The following is a 24608-nucleotide window of genomic DNA, read 5'->3' on the forward strand; positions in this document are numbered from 1 at the left end:
TGCGGTGGGCCCAAAACCAAGAAGCTAACTGCTTGTAGGGGCCCAATGTTGACACCCCAAAATATATATGGGACCCCCCCCCCATCACTATCAGTGGCAGCTTAGATGTAATGGCAGACCATGCGGGGAATGGTTTCCTCTTTGCTGAATGAAGCAGAGACCCAGGAACAAGCAGCCTGGGACAGCACCAGTGTTTCCTAGCAAACTCATGGGCGAGTTATTAAGAAGTCACCTCAAGCCTCTCGAAGAATAAGCAAGGCAGGCAGAAAGCCAGAGGTTAGCAGCGTTGCAATCGTCTCTTTGCAGGGGGGCTCGGATCACGATTGCCCAAGAGACGTGCAGCCTCCTCCGTACATGGGGTCGCGGCCTCATCTTCCACGGGGCTGGGCAGGCGAGGCCGGAGAAACGGGCTTTGCAGTGATGCAGTCCCCTACTGCCTTCCTGTCTGCCTGGCGACCCCCCCCAACCCTTTCCACAACAGAAAGCCAGGCAGCCCAAACTGAGACCATTGCCGGAAGTGCCTTCACCCATCGAGGTGACTCGGGCTGCTCGAAAAGGAACAGCCCAGCCGTAGACCACTTTCTTACCAAGAAAGAAAGGAAGAAAGAAAGAGCACCTAGAAACCCCCAGGCAGACGCTAACTGAGGACCCCGATTCATCATCGCTCCCTCCAGCTGCCAAGTGCAAGTTACGTTTTATTAGAAATCAGCACAATGGAGGTGCAAAGGGTTTCTGGCCTGGGTGTGGAAGCCATGGCCCCGTTTACAGACCCTGGGCTTGGTGCTGGTTGCTCTCGCCTCGGGGCTTTGGATGGGAGCAGAGAGACCCATGCCCGGGAGGAGCAAGCAGAGGTAGGACTGGAGCTAGGGTTGAAGCCACAACTGGCCAAGTGCCTTGTCTTGGTTGCACGTCAAATCCAGCACAGCGGAGACAGGCCAGCAAGGGAGCATGTGGTGCTGGCTGGAAGTGCCCGATAAACAGGCTAAGTCCCAGTTCAAGGCTTCCAGGACGCGGCTGAGCCAAAGCAGCAAGAGGAAAGTCACATGTAAGGGGTAAAAAAGGGTGCCCATCCCGCTGCCCCTTCCCACCCGCCTTCCCCACATGCTTTGCACTCCCGAGCTGGTCATGTCTGCTGGGGGAGGTGGCAGATCTCGCTGATGGAGATGACGGTGTCGCGAGGCGGGGGCGCGCTGGGGCGCGGCGGGTCCGGGAGCTCACCCATCTCGTTCACGCTGTTGCTGATGCAGTTGACATCACTCTTGTTGCTGTTGTTGTCTGGGCTGGGGCCGAAGATCCAATCTGGGGCCAGAGCAAGAGAACAGCAGCGTGAGATGCGCGTGCAAAGGGGCTGCAGGCGCACATGTGAATGCCCAGGGTCAAAGTCACCACTGCAGAGATGGGCCCCTAATGAGGACCCATTGCTCCTACTTGGCCTAACTCTTTCCCTGCCCTAGACTGCTGCTGTTATGAGCTGTTCAGCAGCTGCTCCACCCCAGAGGTGGCTGCCTCTTCTGGCCCCAGCTCCAACTCCAGAAGTTGTGATCTTGCAAATTCTCTACTGCCATCCCCTCCACCGACATCCTAGCACCCAGCTGACTGCCCCAGTCCCCCAGGGAGGGAGTCACAGCAGGCATGTTCCCAATGAAACCCCCCCAGGTAGCTCTGGCCCCATCACCCGCTATTATTCAGCCGGTCAGTACTGGGAAGCCTCTTGGCTTTGCCTGGGAGCATGAGATGCTTTCTTAAACCTCGAAATGCAAAATGCAAATTCAATGATGGTGCTTTGTCCCCGAGGGGCAAAACAACCAAATTAAGCCACTCCAAAATAAGCATGCACAGTTGAGTATCCTTTATTGCGAGCTGGCTAATATTTCATCAGCATTAAATAGGCCTTGTATTGTTCTGAGCAAGGGCAGGGGAAAAATACCTGCATGCAAACGCTGCCTGGGCTAAAGCAAACAGCCTGGCAAGCGGGGAGGTGGCTTATAGTTATGAGGCACTGATTGCTGTGTAATTATAACTCAGCAACTGGGAACAAGGAAGGTGGTCTTATAACCCTTGTTAGCACCAGCTGCTTGGCTCTCTGCTCCTTTCCTTTGAAGCAGGGGGTGCCGGTCACTGTTGCAGGGGTGTCTAAGAGAGCATGGAAGCATGAATGCTCATAAGGCAGCTCTTGGTTTTATCGCAGTACAATAGCTCCGGCTGGCTGGACTAAACAAGCCTTGAGCTCCCTCCTGACCTTAGGATTTACAAGCTGATCCTGTTCTAAGCTGGCGTTACTGTGCGCTGTTAAGCCACAACAGTGCTCCACCCCAGATCTGGCTGCCATCGAGGTGCTGGGAGACACCTCCGCTTTTACGCGGATGTTTGGGAAGAGGCTGTGTATAGCCCTGCAAGCTGTTTCTGCTCCAAAGACAAAAATCCTCCTGGGTGATCGTAGTGGGATAGTGGTATTCCCAGCCTGGGCTATCCCGACTAGTCCTTTGCTGGCTGCCTCTCCTTCCCTCCATGTGGAGGACAGCTATCCACGAGGACAGCTAGCAGTCCCATCAGGGCACACTTGCTTGCAGAAAAAAGCACATCTAGGCCAGTCTCTCCTTCACTAGCTCCTGCTTGTGGTCACCAGGGAAGACACATGGGATGTGGGAGTGCTGCCCTCCTGCTTTCCATCTGCACTGCAAGCTTCGTCCCACCATCACCCCTCACCTGATCCTATAACCCGCATCCTTCAGCCTAGGGCCCAGGGACTCCTGTGCTGACCTTCAAGTCATTAGATAGCAGGCCTCTAGTGCCATGACCCCTGGGGTTACTCCTAATGCTGGCAGCCTGACCCTTGACCCCACTCCTGTCCTTTGTAGTCCCTTGAACCCAGATCCTCTTTTGGCCCCTTGCCCTTCCTGTCTGTGGCAGGAGCATTTGAGGTCCCTTTCCTGTCAATCAGATCTATCGGTCTCCTTTGCCAGTGCTCAGTTTGGCTACAATCCTCAGACAAAAGGCATGCACATGATGCTCTGGGTTGTACTTCCTCAGGGTTTTCCAAACTTTTGATACCTAGAGCACACTTTTTCTCTGACTTAAAATTGGTGGCACGCTTCACTCTTACATATGAAGAGGTATCTATCTACCTATCTATCTATCACTGAACAAGCTTTAGTTCAAAGCACCTGCTGCCTTTTTCTGATGCAGGGACGCTGATACACGTGACGCCAGAGTCTGCTGGAGGCTGTTTATGTCTGTGCTCCAGCAGACTCGATTAATTTGAGTCGGCTCCGACACATTGGATTTCCAGTGCGTTGGAGCCGGCTTCTTGCATGTCTATAGGAGCCCATTTAGTCTGCAGAAGAGAAGACTGAGCGGGATTGAATAGCAGCCTTCAGCTCCCTGGAAAGAGGACGGAGCTGGGCTGTTCTCAGTGGGGGCAGATGACAGAGCAAGGAGCAGTGGGCTCAAGTTGCAGCAAGGGAAGTGAGGTTGGGTATTAGGAAAAACTTTATTATGAGGAAGGTGGTAAAGCACTGAAACAGGCTCCCCAGAGGTGTGGGAGTCTCCATCCTTGGAGGTGTTGAAGACCCGGGTAGACCAAACCTTGGCTGGGATGATGTAGTTGGGGCTGGTCCTGCTTGGAGCAGAGGGTTGGACTAGATGTCCCTTCAGCCCTCATTTTCTGTGATTCTCACCCAGGAACTGCCATTTCCTCGGTCAGACCCCACAGGCCCATCTTGCCCAGTGTCCTGTATCCCAGCGTGGCATCCAGCAGATACTGAAAGACCGAACAGGGATTTGCTCCACTGTTCCTCTCTGGCTTGTAGCCTTGGCTATGTAAATATGTTGAATCTGCACATGTGAATCTAAAGTTATTTTTCTGTTGAATCTGCCAGTGGCAACCCAAGTATAATATTACTTTATGTTCACAATATAGTCCATGCCTGCCAGTCTGGCTAGGCTCTTTCCCAGGCTCGTGGCTGGAGTCGTTTATTGATGAAAGCCCTGGGACGGAGACAAGGGACCCCATGGAAAATCACGGAGTTAGATCTAAATCTGAGCTAGATCTAAATTCAGAAGACTAGAAAAGTTGAGACTCGCTGGTGCCGCATAAGGGCAGTTGAGGCAGGATCGCACCCTGCCTGTCCTGCTCTTTCAATGATCTGCTCCCTCCTGACCCCTGGTCTGGACTTCGGGGGGGCTGGACAGTGCTCCAGCTGGCAACCACCCCAGAGTCCCCCCTGCCGCCCCAGGGACCACGTGCCTCCCCCTCTCCCTACCTGCAGGTATCAGGGTCGTAACAGGTGTTTGAAACATTTGGTTTCAGCGTTTGACATCCTGCTGCAAGAGGGTCCGGAGATTCAGCGTCAAAGAATCTCCCTTGATTTGCAAATGATGCTCTTGTTAATACAACCCGGGCTTTTTTCTTCTTTGCAATGAGAGCACAAAGGTTTTTAGGCTCAAGCTTCCCCTAGTTGGACTTCAGCCCCCTCCAGAAACCACCAGCTCTTTACTTTCACTCGTATCCGGGTTACAGAAAAATACGAGAGCAATTCCTCGGTTTGCAAACACACAACGGGCTGGAGTGGTTTAGACACTCTAGTTTCCTATCTAGGGTTTCTTGTGAATCATGTGTAGGTGTTTGCACTAACAGGGCTAATATTCTGTAGCACTCTTAAAAGGATCTCACAGCTCTCCTGTTTGCCCCGGTTGAGAATCGCTGCCCTAATATTACGAGATAGCGCTTCTGCATAGTGTCTGATCCTTTTCATCCTAGGAGATAGCCTAAATAAGAGGGCATGATCAGTGTTCTCCAGACCCTTCATATTTTATAAGAAATCCACAGAATAATAGGATCATAAAAAAGGGAGGGTGCTCAGGCAGTCGTCTGGCCCCTGCTCAAGGCTAACCTGCCCCAGCCAAGTGCTGGTCTAACTTGCTCTTCACAACTTCCAAGGGGGCAGAGTCCCCACCCCTCTTCTATTCCCTGGCTTGACCTTCCTCGGAGTCAGAGAGCTCCTCATCTCCAACCCGCATCTCCCCTGCTGCAGCTTGAGGCCATTGCTCCTCCTCCCATCCCCTGGGGCCACGGAGAAAAGCCCATCTCCATCCATCAGGTATTTGAAGTCCCCTATCAAATCCTTCCCCAAGTCTTCTCCTCTCCAAAGTAAATAACCTCAGATCCTTCAGCCTTTCCTCATCAGTCTTGTCTTCCAGGCCCCTAATAAATGTTTGTCGCTCTGTGCTGGACTCTTGCCAATCTATCCACATCCTTCCCCAAAACCAGATGAGAGACTCCAGGGGAGGGCTCATCGGTGCCAAGGGGCAGGAGAATCACATCCTTTGATTTGCAAATGATGCTCCTGTTAATGCAACCCTGGCTTTTTTTTAATCCTTTGCAACGAGAGCATGAGACAGGACGGCGCAATTTTGAGTTAAATCGAGGTTTTGAGTGCCAGTGTTCATGAGTCAGGAGCACTCTTTGCTGGGACGCTCTTGGGAAGCACATGTCAAGGGGGTGCAAACTCCATTTGTTTCTAAACATAAAATGAGGACAATTTGCTTAAATGCAAAATCCACCCAGATTTCAGAGCTTGTGTCCTCTGAGCTCATCCTGGCGGCAGTGGAAAGCTCAAGTGCAACGCACGGCTGTCTGTATGTCAGACCAAACACGCAGTGCGCGGTCTGAGCCCGACGGCTCGAATTAACCCCTCCATGCCCACATTCTTGCAGGTGATGTTGGGAGCCTGTACCTGGCTAAGTGGGGTGTCACCGTTGCCCTGCTAATTGCAATAGGATGAATCTCAGCTGCTGCATCCTGTCATACAGCCCAGACAGACTGATGCTGGGATCTGAGATTGGGGTGCTGGTTCCCCGGTGCAGTCACCTATGTATAACACCCCCCCTCCCCCCCGCTGCCTTCCCTCCCGATGTCAGCTTTCACAAGAGGGTCCTTTGTGCATTCAGAATCGGGGCCTGGATTCTTTTTGCCTTTATCCTGGTGTAAATTAGCAGTGGCTCCTATGGAGTGGGTGGGAGCGATCCTCCTGGCTGGGGAGATGAAGAACAGGAGGCAGCTACTAGCTTGGGGCCGGCAGTCTCTCTCCAGGCTCCTGACTTAGATAAGGGGTAGTGATTCCTTGCAGGTTGCGGGGCTGAGATGAACTAGCCCCAAACAGACTGAGGAAATGCAGGGTTGTGGAGTAGGGGAGTCCTGGCTCCGGCTCCCGTGAGATGTGTCACCCTGGGATCTCTATGTCCCTGCTGCTCCTTATGTCTCCTGCACATCTGTGCCATACAGATCATGGCTGGGAGGGTTGTGGGCAGCTGTGCAGGCAGCTGTTCTGGGAACTCACTGCAGAATGGCAACATTTGGTGTATTCCTTTGGGGGGAAGAGAGAAAACCACTATTTTGCACACACATTATCTGCACATGCATGCACACACACTTGCAGAAGCTGTGTTCTCCCAGCAATGCTCCAACCTGTGCAGCTGTGGCAAAGTGAAATGGGCCCATTTTCTCTCACCCTGTATTAAACCCAGGTGCTTAAAAGCGACCTAAGTTTTGCCCCGTGTGGTCCCGGCCTGGTTGTGGATCTCTGCTCCTACTGATCAGGGGATCCATACGGATCTCACAGCTGTGATGCATTGGAGAGCTGTGGACCTAGCAAGGATGGGCAAGAAAGAGCTGAGTTTCCTGCAAGACAGCTTGTGGTGCAGACCTACTGCATGTCAAGGGGGGAATTTACCCTGCCCCTGTGAGCTGGGCTTGGGGAGCAAAATTGGCAACAGCTCCTGGCAGGACAGGAGCTAATGGGGAAAGGGTTTTAAAAAGCATCCCTCACGTACACACACATACGTGTAGACACATGCACAGTGAGTAACCAACTCACACACTTCTTTCTCTCTGTCGCACAGGTGCTCCCCTACTACTGAAGGCTGGCACTCATGTGTTGACGCACTGACCCAAGCTCCCAGACACCAAGGCAGGCGTGTGCACGCAGACACCCTTGTGCCCTCACTCTTTTCTGTGCACAGCAGCATTTGTGTTTCCCAGTCTGAGCTAGCGGGCATTGCAATGGATTGGAATTTAGGACACCTGGGTTTATCCCCAGCTCCGCCACTGACCTGCTGGGTGACCTTGGGTGCCTCACTTCACCACTCTGTGCCTCAGTGTCCCCAATTGTAACCTGGGCATAATGGCATCGACCTCCTTGGCAAAGTGCTTTGAGATCCAGCAGTGAGAAGCCCTAGATAGCACTGGCTATGATGATCAGTATGGCCTGGCCCTGCCTCAGTCCCTTTTGCCTTTGTTTTGTATAAGCAGCTGATGACACAGGTTGTTTCTGCCTCTCTAAACCAGTCAGTCTCCAAGGTGCCACCCAGCCCTGCCTTCTGCCTGTCCTATTCATGGTCTCTCTTCCCCATCTGGCTACCTCTTTCTGCCTTTACACGTCAGAACCCACCACTTCTCCATGCCATTAATGCTTCACGTTACTATAACACAGGCAAGAGTGAATGCACGGCCAGCTTTTTCAGGGGCTGAGATGTTCACGGGCACCTCAGGGGTCCGAGGAAAATCCAAATCTTCAGGCTAAATAAACTGTATCCTATGACCCCCGCATAGCAAGTGGCCATCACCCGTGCGGAAGATGGTAGGAGCAATGAGAAGCGCGAGGGGGAAGCAGTCACCCGAGCGATACACGTGGGAGTGCGTCAGATGCACTGAGTGGAAAGAGAGGGGACCTTTTGGGCACGGACAACCACCGAGGTTTACATTCCCAACAAACCAGAGGGAGCTGCCTAGATGCATCAGGATCTCAGGCAGCGGGAAGTCATGTGGAAGGAGCCCGATGGGCATCCAGCAGACTGTGGCGGCTCCCTGGAGAACGTGGTAGCACAGCAGAGGTGAGCCTGGGCCAAACTCTGAAAGAGGCGTCTCCAGCACTGGGAGGGAGCATGAGCCCGGGGCAAAGAGCAGGCTCCTGATAGCTAAATAAAGGTCTGGACTGGAGGACTTTGTGCTGCTTCTTGGAGCTGATGGACTTAGGGCAGGACAAGGGATGGAAAAGCCAGAAGGAGTTTGCCAGGGATGGCACGGGGCCATCACTCCCACTGTTCTCAGGGCATCCCTCTGGGATGTGCCAGAACGTGCCTTTCATCTCACCAGATCAAAGTGCTTCTATCAAAGTGCACTATGAATCACCCTCGAGCCATTTCTCAGCCTGCCTGTTTCCAGGCAAATGAAAGGATGAGACCTCTGGAGCCAGGACACGTGTCCAAGACTTTGTAGTGAGAGGAACAACCAGAGCCAAACTGCTTCGGCTCTTGGATCTCCTCCATGGGAATCTGCCCAAAACCAGCCCGTCGATCTCCTTCCTTCCCCAATCGCTGGCATGAAACAAATGCAGAGGCCAAAATCCTGGCTAGATTTCCCTGAGGCTGCAGGCACCACATCTGTGCTCAGCCCCTGGGGAGGATCTAGCCCTTGTTTCCTTGGGGTCCTGCATGGCAAGATCTCTCTGTGCAGGTCTGCATTACAGCTGGGGGTGGGGGTCACAGCCCAAGAGGCCGAGTGACAATCACGTGCTGCCCTGCCAGACCATCCCTTTCAACACCTGGGCTCACATCGAGTGTAGGGAGCATCTGAAGCCTGGGATGGAGGATGCTTGCCTGTGGTATCTGGGGGCATCCGAACCCCAAGACCTCTGGGCTTGGGCCTGCACGTAGGATGCCTGCCAATGGATTTGGGCGCATCTGAAGACCTGGGGTGATAGGTCTGGGATGGAGGATGCTCGCTGGTTGTAGCGCCATATACACGGCGTTTCGAATGATTGAGTTCTGCCTGCTCAAGCGACATGGTTTTTGGAATGATCGAATCCTGCTCAATCAATATGATTTGGAACCGATTTGGCTAATTTGACATGGAACATGACATATATAATACTACTACTAATAAAATCCCTTTCAACACCTTTCTCTTCCGCTTGCTGCTGCCTGTGAACACAAGATCACAGTGGCTTCATCGCTCCAAGCCTCACACCTGGCTCTTTCTCCAGCTAGGGCAGAAGTAGCCCGTGGCTCCTAAACATCGACCCCCATTCACCGCTCCAGCCCCGCTGACTCCAGCGGGGACCTTACAGTGGGTTTCAGCTCGGTGGATGGCCAGTGCTACGATGCCAGACCTTCCTCACGGGAAGCCGATGAGCTTGGAGCAGGGATGCTTTCCAGTCTGGGGTGATAGTTGCCGGTTGACTCTTGGGAGATTTCGTGCCGCTGGTAGCTTTGCTCTTTGCCCAGACCCTAGGGCCCCGATCAGGGCTTATTGCAACTTGCAGACTGCAGCCTCCTGAATGCTTGTCCCCTTTGGCTGCCAGCTCTCACGCCTCGGGGCAGGCCAGAAGGAGAATCGCTTTTACTGCTCTGCGATCCACGTCTTTTTCCTCCTTTCATTGCTGTGTGCAAGGGATGGAAGAGGCTGCAGGGAGTGAGGGACCTGCCAGGGTTTTATCTAGAGATTTCATTCAGCGGCGATCTGATTGATTTATGAACACCATTGGAAACCTAGTCGAGCCTGAGAGCAGGCTGGAGGGGCGCAGGAAGGGAGATGCGGCTAAGGGAAATCCCAGCTAACGAGCGAAGGCAGAAATTGCTATCAGGTCCCTGCGTGGCTGTTTTATTGCCTTTGGAGCTGCTTTGCTTCTTGCTGCCAGATATTTCCACGGAAAAAGCCTTCCTCTCTTTTGAGGCCCTGGGTATCTCACTGTCTTTTATGCCTCTCACAGCCCCTTAGAAACTTTCAATGGCAAAGCTGCTTCGCAAGGACATGGGCTGGCAGAGATCAGCGCTGCCATCAAAGCAAGGGGTCGGAGGTTTCCTGGCAGGGAACATCTCCTAGCTCGAGTGGGAGCAGGTAGAAACCCCCCCAATGGTCCTTCCTAGATCACTTTGACTGGGCTTTGGCTTTGGGTCTGGGGGCTGTTTCTGCTGCCAGGAAAGGGAGCCCCGGGGGGTTCCTGCTCTGTGCTCACAGGCATAAAACCCTGTCAGACCCCAGGTCCATCATACCCGATCTCCAGCATCACACGGGCACAGAGTGGAGGCTGGAAGGGAGAGTCACTGGGTCTGAGCAGTTGCAGGCCTATTCCTGCTGACTGTGCAGTAACTTACTGCACAGTAAATTTAAGCCGACGTAAATGCATGTGTAGACACACCCAAAAGGTAGAAACAGGCTTCCTGTTTGTGGTGGGGCAAAGTGCTCTGTCCGAGGAACTGGCCAAGCCATGTTTTACTTGCAATAATACCTTTTGTTTTGATTTGGAGCTTTGAAATTGTTTCCAAATAAAACGGGGGGAGATCTCCAAACTGGAGCAGTTGTTTTCAATTAAAAAACAAAACAAGAAGAAATCAAGAGGCGTCCATTAAAAAACAGCCCAAGCAGCACACTTGGGACTTTTCAGGATTTTTTTTTCTTCTGTGTGGGTGTGAATTCAACTCTTTTTAGCTGAATTCATCCACATTTGCAAAATGGATTGGTTTTGCTGCATCTTTAGGTTTTGCTTCCCCCACCCCCCAGCCCCTTCAAAATAAAAAAAGGTCTAGCTGCAAAATGTCCATGGCAGTAATCCATAAAATCCTTTTATGGTCTGGAGTTGGACATAGAAAAAGATTCATTTTTGTGTAGCATGAGTAGCCTCAGGCTAATTTGCTTCCTCTGCTGTGGTGTGTTACTTTTGCTTATTGCCTGCTCTACAAGAGTGAATGAAAGAAAATGAGCATGGTGTGCCAAGGGATTTAGACACCTAACAAGGCAGCGAGATGCCTCCTGGTTTTACAAAATGTCTTAAAGAAGGAAGGTGGAAAGAGGGGTGGAAAATGAGCTGATCTGCAGACCCACCCTCTGTTTAGGGTGGCTAAATCCCGTTGACTGGAGTCCTGGGTCCAGTTTTGCCCCTCCCCCCACACCCCCAGCGGGGATGTGGACAATTTGGAGAGAATCCAGTGGAGGGCAATGAAAATAGTTCAAGGGCGGGGACACATGACTGATGAGAACAGACTGAGGGAACTGGGATGATTTAGTCTGCGGAAGAGAAAACTGAGGGGAGCGGCGATTTCATTAACCACCCTTTAACTCCCTGCAGGGGGGCTGCAAAGAGGCTGGAGCTGGGCTGTTCTCAGTGGGGGCAGACGACACGACAAGAAGCAAGGGGCTCCAGTTACAGCAAGGCAAGTTGAGGTTGGATAGTAGGGCAAACTTTCTCACTAGGAGGGTGGTGAAACACTGGAACAGGTTACTTGGAGGTTTGAAGACCCGGGCAGACAAAGCCCTGGCTGGGATGACGTAGTTGGGGCTGGTCCTGCTTGGAGCAGGGGGTTGGACTAGATGTGACCTATGTTTCTGTGATTTCCATGACTGTTTGGTGCCTAACCTGCTTAGGCAGTTTTACGAAGCCCACTGGGTGCTCCTCCCGAGAGCTGTCGGGGAGCAGGAGGCGGGAGGGGGCTCACAGAGGGCTTAAAAGTTGCATTCAGAGTCACTGACATGCTGCAATAAGTCTTGGCCCCAAAAATCACCCACGTGAGTGTTACATGAGACACAGGGACGGCGGGAAAGAGAGAGAGCTGCAGGGACTTCTTCCACCTGGATTGTCGAGTCAGCCTGAACATTTCTACATTTTCTTTAGGAAATTCCTAGGTTTTCAAAGAAAAAATCCCAGCCTCGAACACAGAGCGTGGTCCCCACACGTTCTCTCTCTCTGATCCTCTTTAGCATTTCCTTCACGAAAGATTGCTGGAAAAAACAAAAAATAACAGGACCAACCCCCAGGCTCCCCAAATGATAATCACCCACCCAAAAAACAACTCCGCAAGCCCTGTTGAGAAACACTCGCTATCAGCTAATAGCAGCTAGGACAACGACTGTCCTGCAATGCTGGAGGCGCTCGGCCCGTCTAAAGCAGAGGGATGAGGACAGAGCAAGGGGCCGAGAAGGAGGAAGCAGTGAGCAAGAACTGATCCGCATGATGGGCAGTGGTCACCGCCTAATTGCTGGCCCTGATTTTGGGGGTGTTACAGAGGAAGGGGGGTTGGTGTATTGTGCAGAAAAATGACTCGGGGTTTCTTCACGTTGCTGTTGTGTGGAAAGTCAAAAACACAAGGGAGTTGGATAAAGCACAGTGGCATCACGGGAGGGAAACCTCAGGCTACATGTCAGGGGGATGCTCCTAGCAAGCCCATTTGTGGCCCTCATCTCCCTCATCGGCTGTCGATATGAGAGGCGTGAAGACACCCCCCTGACTTTCAAGCTTGCTGTGCAAACCGTTTTGAGCTGGGAGCCAAAGCCACATGGTGAGAGCATGGCTGGAGCTACACCTCCAAAGTGCCCCGAGCCCCGAGCAAACCCTGGCCAGAGTATTCCCCTCCTGTCTCATCCACAACGCAGCTTCCCTGGGAATTAAGCTGGGAACCTGCTGGATCTAATTACCAGTAATCTGCAAGCAGATGTAATTAGGATGTCGTTAGAGGGTATTTACTGCAATGCCTTTATGGTTTTACTGTGTGAGCGAGGAGTCAAGTCGTTGCACAATTACACGTTCTTCGCGCCCATAGACACCCCATGTCTGAAGCCTCCCAGAGAGCTGTGCTGAGGCCCGTATCCTGTGCAGGTCTCCGTAAATGCAAGTGGCAATAACAGCGTCAGCCCCCTCGTCTCCCCCTGCCGACCTCCGCCTGCCCTGGCTTTCCAGGCGGCTTTTTCTGGGGCTTCCTCTCCCTGCAACCCATTGACGATCGATCCATCCTGGCAGGGGCAGCACGCGGTCCTGTACAGTGTCGCCAGGACTCTCAGTCTCTGGAGGCCGTGAGTCGTCCTTCAGGGGGCAAGGCTTAATAGCGGTTTATAAAATGGAGAGCCTTAAAAAAAGACAGATCCCACCAAATGAAGAGGCTTTTCTCGAGCCACGGCCACTTCATCTGAGTCATAATGCCATGAAAGCACCGCTGGAAAGCTTGGTGCCGGAGGCTTGCGAGAGAGCCTTGAATTTTATGCTGGGCATCCCATGGGGCCCAGATAATCAGTGTTTGGCTTTTTTCAGTCTTTTGGGTCAGAAATGGCTTTTACATAGAACTTAATGCCACGATAGGAATTAGTTGACGTGCAGCAAAGAAGAACCATGATGCTAAAGAGCTGAGGGGTGTCGTGTCGAGTAGGGAGGGAGTCCCCTGCAAAGAAGTGATGCCCAGAAGAGCCCCATCCCAAAATACAGCCCCTCTGTGCTGATGTGGTGCAAGGGGCACAACCCCAAGTGTGTTGTCTGTGCAAAGTCCCCTGCCCCCTGTCTCCACAGTCTCATTTACACCCGGGTCATGCTGCATGAACCACCATGACGCTGGGTGGGAGGTCAGGCCCTTTCTAGGAGCCACACTCAGTTCACACACGCCTGGCTGCGAACCCTTGCTTCCGTCTTCTCTTTTCCCTGATTCCTTCTAGCCCAGTCGCAAGCAGAGACCTCACCAGAGGTCAGGGCCCAGCTGCGCCAGGTGCTGTGTGTTCCCTCCCACAAACAGCTGGCAGCTGCCACAGGTGGAGCATGAAAATGCGGGCATGTCCTGCAAAATAGATATCGATTCAACTTCCATAGAGTCATCATAGAGAAATGGGGCTGGAAGGGGCCTCCATCGAGTCTAACCCCTGCCTGAGGCAGGATCAGCCCTGTCCAAACCAGCCCCATATCCTTATCAGCATGTTCCAGTTTTGACTATCATATATTGTCTTGCATCTCATCATATATCATATTCAGGGACTCTACTGTTATTTCTTTTTTTGTGGGTGGGTTGTCTTTTAGGGTGAACTGCCCTGAGTCTTTCTGCCTAGGGTGGGATATACATCTAAATATGATTATTTATTACTATCAATACTAATACTAGAAACATTGTAGGAGAATGAGAGCACATTTCACTCCTACCAGATTGATGTGTCTGGATTGACTTAAGGGGTGTACGCCGTAGCTGTGTTGGTCTAAGGACATGGGCAGACACGTTTCTTTGGGTGAATCTGATATCTTTGATTAGACCAACTCAAATAGTTGCTGTTGAGTTTGACTTTTCTTTTTTACGTTGTACAGTTTCTATTTCAAATGGCAAAATTTAATATCTTCCATGTTACAGGGGTGTAGGTTGTAGCCGTGTTGGTCTAAGGAAAAGAAGAATTTCTTCCAAGTATTTGAGTTGGTCTAATCAAAGATATTAGATTTATCCAAAGAACCTTGTCTGGACTGATTTAAAAAAAACCTGAAAACATGCAAAAAACTTCCAAACTGTGAGAATGGGAAAAAAATAAGCCCTGAATTAGAAGATCTGAGAAAAATTCTAGCAAAAAAAAAAAAAGACAGAAAACGTGCAAAGCCCTTCAATTAAAATGCCCTCTCTGCGCTGTCGGAAAGCAGGGGGTCAGCCCTGGCTGTCCCAGCTCTGTCGTGTCTGGCACTGCACGCTCTCTGCATCAAATGGGGCCCAGGGTAGCCATTTCCCCCTCCTGGACTCACATCTTTCACAAGCAAGTTGCAAAGGACAGAACAAATCTCCTAAATATTACCTGAGATGGCTTAGCATCAACTATCTGGTAACACAGGCAGCAGGGCCAGCTCTATAAATGCCTGATTTCCCAGTTGGTCTAATAAAAGGCATCATTTTGGAACCAAGAGATCTAGTCTTTTGTATGCCTAACAGACTGCTTTTCAAATGGACGGGTAAAGAGATCATCCGTTCTCCATACGGCGCCATTGCCGTCAGAAACTGCCTTGCGGGTACTTCAGGAAGGCTGTGGGAAGGACATTACATCCGGATGCTTGCTTCAAGGGCCCCCCACAATATGCAGAAGTATTGCATTTGATCTAAGGCCTTTGAATTTGATGCTCTTTCACCCGAGGGATAAGCAATTAGCCAGGGATCTGGGGGTGCATGCAGCAGGTAGGGTGACAAGGAACTTGTGGAGAATCCGATCTCTTTTATTAAACCAACTCAAATAGTTGGAAACATTCTTCTTTGCAAGCTTTTGGGTACAAACACCCTTCACCAAGCTGAGGATGATCTGTGCTCGGTAGAGATGCTTCCTTAGGATGCCTGCTATCGTTCCCCCGTGGAAGGTGGAGGGACCCCCCCCATATCAAGCTTGCACTGGTAAAACTGGAGTGAGTGAGTAGGGCTGGGCGTTTGGCAGTGATGCCTGGCTCTGCCCTCCCAGGCAGGAAGGTGGTAGAGAGATGGCCTAAAATGGTCTGGCTGTAGGTGACGTGACCAAGGCTACACAGATAGTAGCAGAGGACACAATCAGCTGCAGATGTTCCCATCACTCGCTGGCTCTCCCTGCCTGCCTCTTCATGGCTGGAGCCAGAGGTGCCCCTGACACCTGGGTAACAGCCATGACAGCGGTGGGAAAGCGCAGTCCCATCGGCACTGGAGGCAGGTGAAACCCTCCTGGAGCCCTGGGACTTGCCCTCTCTTGTCAGATGATGCTCTGACAACAGGGGCTCTTTGCTCTCCAGCTAGCCTCGTCCACACCTGGAGGAGATATGAGCACAGACGACAATGCATCAAGTTGCTCTCCAGACCAGCTGAGGCTGAGCCTCTCAAAAGGAAGTGGCCAGGAAGCACACAGGCATTGCACCTTTTGCTTGCTCTAGAGGCACGAGTTCAAACCCTGCTGCAGTCAGAGGCGGCACCTAACCTAATTAACAAGCCCAATCAAAGGTGCGCTCCTCTTGCAGGTACTGCAGCCACGATTCACACCTCGCACTCCTTTCCTTCCATGCACTGTAACTTGAGCCAGGATAGGAAGCTCCAGGCACTGCCAGGCGGCATTTTGCACAAAGGGAGGATGAGTCAACACAGGCAGCCTGGAAACTCGGCCATCCAGGCTCACTCCCCCTGCCCTGACGGCCCGAGTGCTCTTCCTGCACCCGCTGCATTTCCCCTCTCAAGCGGGCTCGTTGTAGGTTGCACCAGAGAGCTTGCTGTCTGCTCTGACAGCACCAGCACCGATACAACGGGCATGGGCGGGCATGCAATGCAGTTGGTGCGATGGGCATGGATGGGCACAGTCCTATGTCCTGGTCCGGGGCTCAGACCCAGCCATGACAATCCCAGGCATCTCAGTGGATCTTGCTCTCTGTGTTATCCTCTGGCAGGCAGTTGCACATCACCGGGGTGGGCACAGGATGGGGATCCTGAATTTTGTCTCTGTGTCCACCTAGGATGGCATGCTCTCTGGCTAAGGGCACTTAAACAGAGCCCAGCTCAGGCCGTTGGCTGTGTGTTTCCAGAGCCACTCAGGTCACGGGCGGTCTCTTTGTCCAAAGGAGACGTTTCCGCCAAGCAGCCAGCAAGGTGGCAGGTGGAGATAAGGGAATAAAGTATGCAGCAGCAGCTCCAAAGGGCAAGGAGAAGAGGGGACGGGCTCTCGCCTTCCCTGCATCACGGGCCAGGTCTGCAGCTGGTGTAAAACCGGCTTGGATCCCCTTGGCTGCGGTGAGGACCGCGCTGAATGATGTGAGCAGAAAATCTGACCCGGCCTCCCAGCACCATGGAGGAAGATGCCGGCTGCTTCATGCAAAAGGGGCTGCAAGAACCAGCCTCTCTCCTAAAGAGCCTCCCCCAGGCCCTGCTCAAACTCAGCACCTCTCTGCCCAAGGTGCCCAATGCTGAGTGAAGGACTCCAAGGACACGGAGAAGCCCCTGCCTCCCTAGGGACCGGGACCCCCGGAGCAGGGAGCGCCTTTGTTTTGGGTTTCCCTCCTCACCCGAACGCATACCCTACGCTCGCCCTGGCGACCTCGTTGCGTGCAAACTTGTCCCCCATCCGCTCGCCCTGGCGACCTCGTTGCGTGCAAACCTGTCCCCCGTCCGCTCGCCCTGGCGACCTCGTTGCGTGCAAACCTGTCCCCCATCCGCTCGCCCTGGCGACCTCGTTGCGTGCAAACCTGTCCCCCATCCGCTCGCCCTGGCGACCTCGTTGCGTGCAAACCTGTCCCCCATCCGCTCGCCCTGGCGACCTCGTTGCGTGCAAACTTGTCCCCCATCCGCTCGCCCTGGCGACCTCGTTGCGTGCAAACCTGTCCCCCATCCGCTCGCCCTGGCGACCTCGTTGCGTGCAAACCTGTCCCCCATCCGCTCGCCCTGGCGACCTCGTTGCGTGCAAACCTGTCCCCCATCCGCTCGCCCTGGCGACCTCGTTGCGTGCAAACTTGTCCCCCATCCGCTCGCCCTGGCGACCTCGTTGTGTGCAAACTTGTCCCCCATCCGCTCGCCCTGGCAACCTCGTTGTGTGCAAACTTGCCCCCCATCCATAAAAGCAACTGTGCCGGGGAAGGCCGATTCCGGAGGATTTCCTGAACGAGAGGTGGGAGACGGGCCTGAAATACTCCGAGCCGCGACGGCGCCCGCGGACGCTTCTCCGGCGCTCCTTTCGAAACGCTCCTGCTCTGCTACGGGCCTCGCTGAACCCCCGGGAGCCTTCTCTATCGACTTCCCAGGGCGGGGGTGGCCAGCCTGGGGCACGCGTGCCAGCAAGAGCACGGAGGGCCTCGCAGCACAGATGGGGAGGGGGCACGGGGCAAGGAGCGGGAAGCAGAGCAGCGGACTGGGCAGCAGGGAGCAGACGGCGGAGCAGCAGACCACACAGGGGAAGGAGATCGGCGGGGCCTCGCTCCCCGCCATCGCGCCTGCTCGCGTTGTCGCAACAGGGGTAGAAAGGCGCGGCGCAGAAGGACCCATCGCTCGCCTCACAAAGGTCTCGCCGTGAAAAGGCCGCGGCGCCTGCCGCCGCTCGTCAGTGCCACTGCGCACGCGCGGCCCCTAGCCTCAGCCCGGCTTGCGAGCGAAACGCAACAGCGTCGCTCTGCGCGTGCGCACGCGCCGGCGCATCACCGCCTCTTTCACCTGCCTCTTCTGAGGTGTTGTTGAGGGGGGAAATCCGTTGTCGCAGGCCTCTCCCAGCACGCTCGGAAGTCCTGATTAACGATTCGTCCTTTCATCGCACCAGAGCAGGCGGTGCTGTTTTATTCCTTATGCGGGCTGTTGTAAATACGGTTAGCCCAGAGGAGCGGATGGGGGAAGGTTAGGCAGCGGATTAGGCTATAAACGCAGTGCTCGGGCCAAAGGACGGGAAGCAAAATGAACGCAGCGTGAGTTACCGTTCCTGAGCCCTCTGCGGCCAGCCCCAGAAGTCATTTTATGCAAACGTATTCAAATGAAGCTCCTCTTTAAAGGCCGACTCGCCTGACGGTGTTAACAAATGCAATCTCAGCCTCTCTCCTCGGAGGATTCAATAAATGTGAGCGTGTAAACGCTGGGAAGATGTGCTGCGTGTTAAACAGGCAGGTTGCGGGTGTCTGGGAAATTCATTATTCTTCCCCTCTGCCTGGAGTGGAAAATCCCCTCTTAACATTATTAGTATTATGCCGCCTTTACGATCCGAAAACATAGGCGAGGTTTCTAGCCTCTGCCTCGGATCTTATTTTGCAACGTGAAGTGCCGCGGAGGAGCGCTGTGGACGTCTGGGCGCAATGGGAGAGGTCGGGGCATTCGCAGCCCAGTTCCTGCAAGGAGTCGTGACCTCTGGCCGCCCATATCGAGGACGTAGGATGCTCGAGGGCCCCGTAGTACTTGAGCACGGGCACATTTCAGCCTGAGGTGGCTCAAGGCTGAGCGGTGGGAGTCATGTCACCTTGGTGCCAGAGTGAAAGTGAGGAGACGCAAAGTGACAGGCCCAAGGTCACTGAGCGAGCTCGGAGCCGTGTCAGAAAGACAGCCCCCGTGGGAAGAGAGAGGTGGGAAGGGCCCTGCCATGGAGCCCCCTCGCCCCTCTTGTGAACTGCCCCGGCTGCCTCCTCAAAGCAGCTCGGCTGGTGCACCTGGCTCCCCTGACTCACGCCTTCCCTCTGACCATGCGCTTTGACGCTCTGCTGAATCGAGCCCTGGCATCATCACCTGCCCCTAGGCAGCATCTCGCCAACCCACTGCAAACAAGACTAGCAAGTCGACGATCATCAAAGGCTGTTGCTGTGGCGAGGCATATTTGTTAGCCCTCCCCACAGCAAGCTTGCAGCTTTCCCTGCAAAGGCAGCCACAGGCTCAGGTGAGACGACAGCGGCTAGTGATTGTTACCTCTGACACTTTAAAGCCATTTAAGGGAAGGCTGTCAGGGGCATCTTCTCGCCTTGTTAGCACTGCTTCAACACTGGTGGGTGGTCATAGGGGAAAGGCTGGCACGTTTGTCAGATGTGTCCCAAGAGCTTCTACACATAAGACTGAGCCTTTCAGCCCATGTCTGCCGGGAGCGAAGAGAGCAGATGCCGTCCCCAAGGGGATGTGCTGGCTCTCGTGGACAAATCCCAGCTCTTGTAAGGGTCCTGCCAGCATCTTCCTGATGACCTATTGATTCCAATCTTTTGGCATGTGCCCTCCAACTCAACAGCTCTCCCTGAGAAACCTTTTGGCTGTATTAGGAGACTGCCTGGTGTATTAGCCAGCTCAGCTTTGCTGAACTGTTTAGGAATGAAGTGAATCACAGGATCCTTGAAGGGAGCTCAGGAGGTCACGTCTAGTCCAACCCCCTGCTCCGAGCAGGACCAGCCAATAAGTGATGCATAAATATGCATAAATTAATATGCACTTACTTCCTCAAGGCACTAAAAGATAAGGCTCCTTGTCTGTGAATGGGATACTTATAAACTGTATCAAAGATGTCACGTATTAATTACTTCCATTTTGGTATTGGCCAATGGCTCCTGATTGGTGATGATGAGCATTATCATCATTACCATTGTCGTTACTATTTGGATTTATGATTAGGGCCCCAAGTGTGTTTGCTGCTTTAGAGAGCTTGTTATCTAATATAAAAGGTGCTGGTCATAATGGCTAATGAGAAACTGGGAGTCTGATCCAACCCTATTAGGGGTTCACTGGAAAACAGACTCCTTCCCATCTCAGGGGCCCCTGGGGATCATCATGTCACTTAGAAGCATGGGATTTCAGCACTCACCTATGAAGTCATGGATGATATCCTTGACGAGATGCCCCACGATGGCATATGCCACGGCCACCACCACCAGGGCTGCCATGAGAAGGTAGAGCACGGCTTTGGGCAGAGGGATTGCATCCTTGGGGGGAGGTTTGTACTCCTTGTAGAGCTGGTCATTGTCCGAGTACGAATACTGGAACAGGTGGTCGAGGTCGGTGGTGAAGTGGCTGGTGTTCGTGGGCTGGCTGTTGGGCAGGTAGCCGTCCTGGGCCGGGTTCTGGAGGACGCTCACCACTGAACTGGTGGTGGCTTCCACTTGTTGGACCAGGCTGAGAGTCCTGTTCACTCTGGGGAGAATCTGGGAGAGGAACGCGCTCCAATCTTTGATGGCACTGCTATTGCAAATGATCATAATGGCAACGAGGCCGGAAACCTCCAAACCCGTGAGATCCAAAACGCAGGAGAGAAACTACCCAAGGGGCTGCCACAAAGCTCGAGAGGCTCGCGGGGGTACGTGCTCCACTCAGCGCCTCATGCGCCCCTCCACCCTTGGCTTTACATGATCCTCACATGAGGCAGCACCTGAAGTGGAGGAGTTCCTGGAAGAAAAGTGGGCATGGGGCTCAGCTTGCCCAGTGTCATGTTTGCTGCTCAGCGCCTTCTCCCCAGCGCCGTGCAGTGCTGGAGGCTGGGAGGAGAGAAGTTGCCCGATCGTTTCAGTCATCTGGAACGGGACGAGAAATCCCCCCTCTCCAGCTCCTTTCAAGCAGGCAACTGTCCTTGGAGAGAAGACAGACAGCCAGTGCTGTGCCTGCCCCTCGCTCTTGATGCATTAGCCGGCTCTTCCTACAGACTCCAGCCCCAAAGTGCGTGCGTCGGGGAGCGAGTCCAGCAGGTCACTCGGAGCGGCCAAAATACACCCGGCTGCGGCTCGCACGTTCCTGCACCCCTCGGAGCATTTCAGCAACTTCTTCCATGAGGATGCCCCTGAAAAGAAACTGCAATGGGAGGAGAAGAGCACAGTCAGGTCCCAAGTAGCCCTGAAATGTGCTTTGCCGTAAGGACTTGTGCCAACCCTTCCCTTCCTGGTGTCCTTACACACGTCCCCGTGAAGAGCGGACAGTTCAGAGCGGCTGCCCAGTGCCTGCGGCGTGCGTGTGTGTGTGTCTGCTTCTCTGCTTCTTGCTGCTCTCCTAGAGGCTTTCCCCACGGCTGAGAGCAGCCAGGGAGCCTCCCAGCCTGCCAAAATGCCTCCCAAAGCCTGCCCAGAGGTTTGGAGCTGCTGACAGAGAGCTGGGGACGAGTATCAGTGGCATCTGATCAGCTGCCGTCTCGTTCTCTTCTCCACCCCCTGAGACGAACTCTTTCGATGCCTAAGATCTGGAAACCGGATCCGGAGGGAGAACGATTTGGGAAGAGCGCTTGGTCTGCATGTGAGATCCTGCAGAGAGAGAGAGATGACGATCCTCTCCTAGCAGCGACCTGGGCAGTGACCAGGGCAGATTGGGCTTTTTGTCGGGAAGAAGCTTAAACCCTGGTCACTGATTGCTGAACAAATCCTTTGCCTCCGAGCTGCAACCCGTGGGGAGAGGAGCTGGCTATCAACGTGCTACCAAGGGCGGGGGAGACAGGCTCGATCCAGAGGCGAGAGCCCACCGGCTGCATTTCTGCAGTCCTCGCTCAGGCAGCTCACCCAGCCTTGGAGAATGTCACTGTTTTGCTTGAGGAAGGACTGCGTGATGCAGTGAGACACCTTACTGGTTTGGGACTGGATAGCCCTCATTATTAACCCAGCAGGGGCTTGACAGAAACCCACAGAAGTTAATCAAAGAGAGCCTGGCACAGCTTCTGAAAAGATTTTGATTAGCCCCTAAGACATGAAATGCTTTGCATTGATCCCCCCCAGGGAGATTTTTCATTGGGAGTCTGACTTCATTAAGGGCTGTGGGATTTAGTCAAGGAAAGGAGGAAGAAATCTGCTGGGGAAAGTGTATCTCTATGTATGGAAAAAGAAAAAAAAGCTTAAGGGTTCGTTTTTCACATCCACTGGTATTGCCGTCGAGGTCCCCAAGCAAGAAATGGGTCTAGTCAGTGCAAGTAAATCACGCCTTCAGAAATAAGTGCAGTCTAATTGAATGTATCAATAACAACTAATAATTAACATGTGGTTTATGTTACATTAGTGCCTCCGGGCTCCAGGCAGGGATCGGAGCCCTGCTGTGAAATGAAGGGTACAAACACGTATTACATGGAGCCAGGCTTTGCAGCTATTAAAAGCACCTCTTAGCTGGAAGTGGAGGTGTATATGCAGAATCAGGTGACCTGAAACCAAGGTCCTAAATCCATGATGGCAGTGAAAATCTAGAGGAATCCACCTTGCTCTTCACTTGGGTCCTTGCACAGACCACGCTGCCGCCCTGTAAAACCCACCAAGCTGGGATGTGCTATTGATATCGGATGCCTGTTTTGAGAGATGCCTTAGTCTAACCCAAGTCACTGGGGTATCGTGGTGCGATTCAATATTCGGTCTTACACTGGCAATCTTCTGGGTCTGCAGGGCCTTAGAGGTTATGAATCTCTTATGCCCATTTCTCAGATGGGTAGCTGAGGCACAGGACAAGACTAAATGAGCTGCCTTAGGAAATCTGGGGCTGAGTCAAGATCAGCATCCAGACTATCTGAATCCCAGTTTACTGCCCCATCCACGCTCTCTCCTACCCTGCAACAGAAAAGTCTCCATTCCCACTATCCTGGGTCTTCACGGCTGGCTATTGAGTCAGATCACCATTGCATTTGCTCGATTTTTAGCAGCTGGCAGTGGGGAATGAGGGTGGAGAAGGGTCTTTTCTATATGACATTGGAAACATATGGGGGAAGTTATGGGATTCGGGCATCCAGAGATGCAGATCGGCACCTAGTGAATATTTCCAAAGTGCCTAAGAGTTGCTTAGGTCTCTGACAATTTTTGCCAGGATCTTCAAGGGACAGACCTGCTGGCTAGTCCCAGAAAGATGTGGAAGGGGACCCCATGGAAATCCCTCTTCCCTGATCTCTGGGGCCATCGTCTATGACTCTGAGCAGTTATGGCCCTTGCTTCTACAAGCCCGTTAGTAAGGATCTGATGCAAACCCCACGTTGTTCCTCTTTTTCCAACCCCCATCTTAGCCTCAGCTCATACCCTGCACCCATCCCTCCCCCCTTTCTGCCCCTCCATGTCCAGGACATCCCCTCCTCCCCCGTTACCGAGGCACAAACCATCCCGACACACCTGCTAATTAAAGCTGTCCTAGAAGCTATAGTTTCACCTTGCTGCTTGGTTTCCCTGGTTGTCATGGTGCTCCTCCTTCAGCCAATCAGAGGGCAGGAAGACACAACATCTGCAGAAATACCTGCAGATGTTTGGGGGTTGAAGGAGGTCTTTGACTACCCCTCCCTGTTTCCATCTGGTTGGCAGCACTGTGGCGCCTTGATTTCTCCAGCACCTGGTAGATTTAAACCAAACCTGAGCCACTCCATGCAAAGGAAGGTGTTTGGCGGGGAGAAAATAGGTCTATTTACCACCTCTGGGTCACATCCCGAATGCAAGGTCCTCCAGCAGCAGCAGGGAACAGCATGGCCATTTAAACCAGAATGAGGGGGTGCCATTTCGTGTGGGCATAATACAGGTGCAGGACCCCAGGAGTAGCTTGATGGCTGTGTCCAAGCAAAAAAGAGGCTATTGCAGATACAAAAGTGTATCTAGCACGGTAGAAGGAGGCAGAGAGCAAGGCTGAGAAGCTAAAAAGCCGGGCCAAACACAGCTAAGAAAGAAGGCGCGCGTCCTTAGCAGGCAGGTTGGTTAATACATGGATAAACCATGGGGGTGTGTGGTGGTGGTGTGGGGGTCTTCTCTCCTGGCCTTCAAATGGAGACTGGATGCCATTCAGGGAAAGAAACACCAGTCACGTGTTATTTGTCTCAGAGGCCCACCCCAAACCGAGTGGCCCATCAGGGTACCAAGGTGCTGATACACCAGCTCCAATAGCCGGTGGGGGAGCACCTGGCTGAGCACACATATAATTCCCTGACCCCAGGGCTGGATTAATGCATAGGCAAACTAGGCATGTGCCTAGGGCTCTACGGGAAGCAGGGGCCCAGTTGTGCTTATTTAACATTATTATTGAGTGAAAAAAGTAATATAAAGATACAGTTTTAAGTAGGGGCCCATAAGTTTGATTGCCTAGGGGCCGCTGAAGGGTTAATCCGGCCCTGCCTGACCCAAAGGACCCCATGCCTGTTACACACACGCACGCACAAGAATCAGGAGGACCGAGCTTTCTTCTGTCTCCATCTCTCTCCATGTCTGTATAACGAGACTGCGACAGCGCTGACCTGCTGGCGGTGGTAACAGTCGATTAGCTGCGTTACTGGCTAATGCTTGTCAAGCACCAAATATTATTACAAGTGAAAGGGGGAACGATTTTCAATAGTTGCTTTGGGTGGGGGGAAGAAAATCATTTTGGAGTCTGCATTTGGTTATTGAGTGGGCACATAAATGTTTCATTGCATCTATTTACCTCTTCCAGAACTGTGACTGGGGGATGGGAAAGTTTGGGGGTGGGGGCTGATA

At 53.0% G+C, this 24608-nt stretch overlaps 1 protein-coding gene across 2 annotated transcripts; it reads right to left on the minus strand.

Annotated features, from left to right (window-relative positions):
- Positions 1-318: 318 nt before the first annotated feature.
- LOC149863390 (uncharacterized) lies at positions 319-22053 on the minus strand. 2 transcript variants are annotated; one of them, XM_090048734.1, is made up of 3 exons: positions 21098-22053; positions 20021-20997; positions 319-1299 (listed from the first exon to the last, which is right to left on the minus strand). In XM_090048734.1, exons 2-3 carry the CDS (start codon positions 20409-20411, stop codon positions 1124-1126), a joined length of 567 nt encoding a protein of 188 aa, XP_089904860.1. In that variant the 5' UTR covers positions 20412-20997; positions 21098-22053; the 3' UTR covers positions 319-1123. The 2 variants fall into 2 exon arrangements, with proteins under 2 accessions (XP_089904860.1, XP_089904858.1); XM_090048732.1 differs by having other exon boundaries at positions 20021-22053.
- Between the last annotated feature and the right edge of the window lie 2555 nt (positions 22054-24608).

This window comes from Crocodylus siamensis, chromosome 5, assembly GCF_052110815.1.
Source record: "Crocodylus siamensis isolate JL-2025a chromosome 5, ASM5211081v1, whole genome shotgun sequence".
Taxonomy (NCBI): Eukaryota; Metazoa; Chordata; order Crocodylia; family Crocodylidae; genus Crocodylus; species Crocodylus siamensis.

Bases quoted from the DNA above. Each gene is read 5' to 3' on its own strand.
- LOC149863390 (XM_090048734.1), bottom strand. From the start codon at position 20,411: ATGATCATTTGCAATAGCAGTGCCATCAAAGATTGGAGCGCGTTCCTC. The intron at 1,300-20,020 runs GTGAGTGCTGAA...CTCTGGCCCCAG, and splicing joins TATCATCCATGACTTCATAG to ATTGGATCTTCGGCCCCAGC.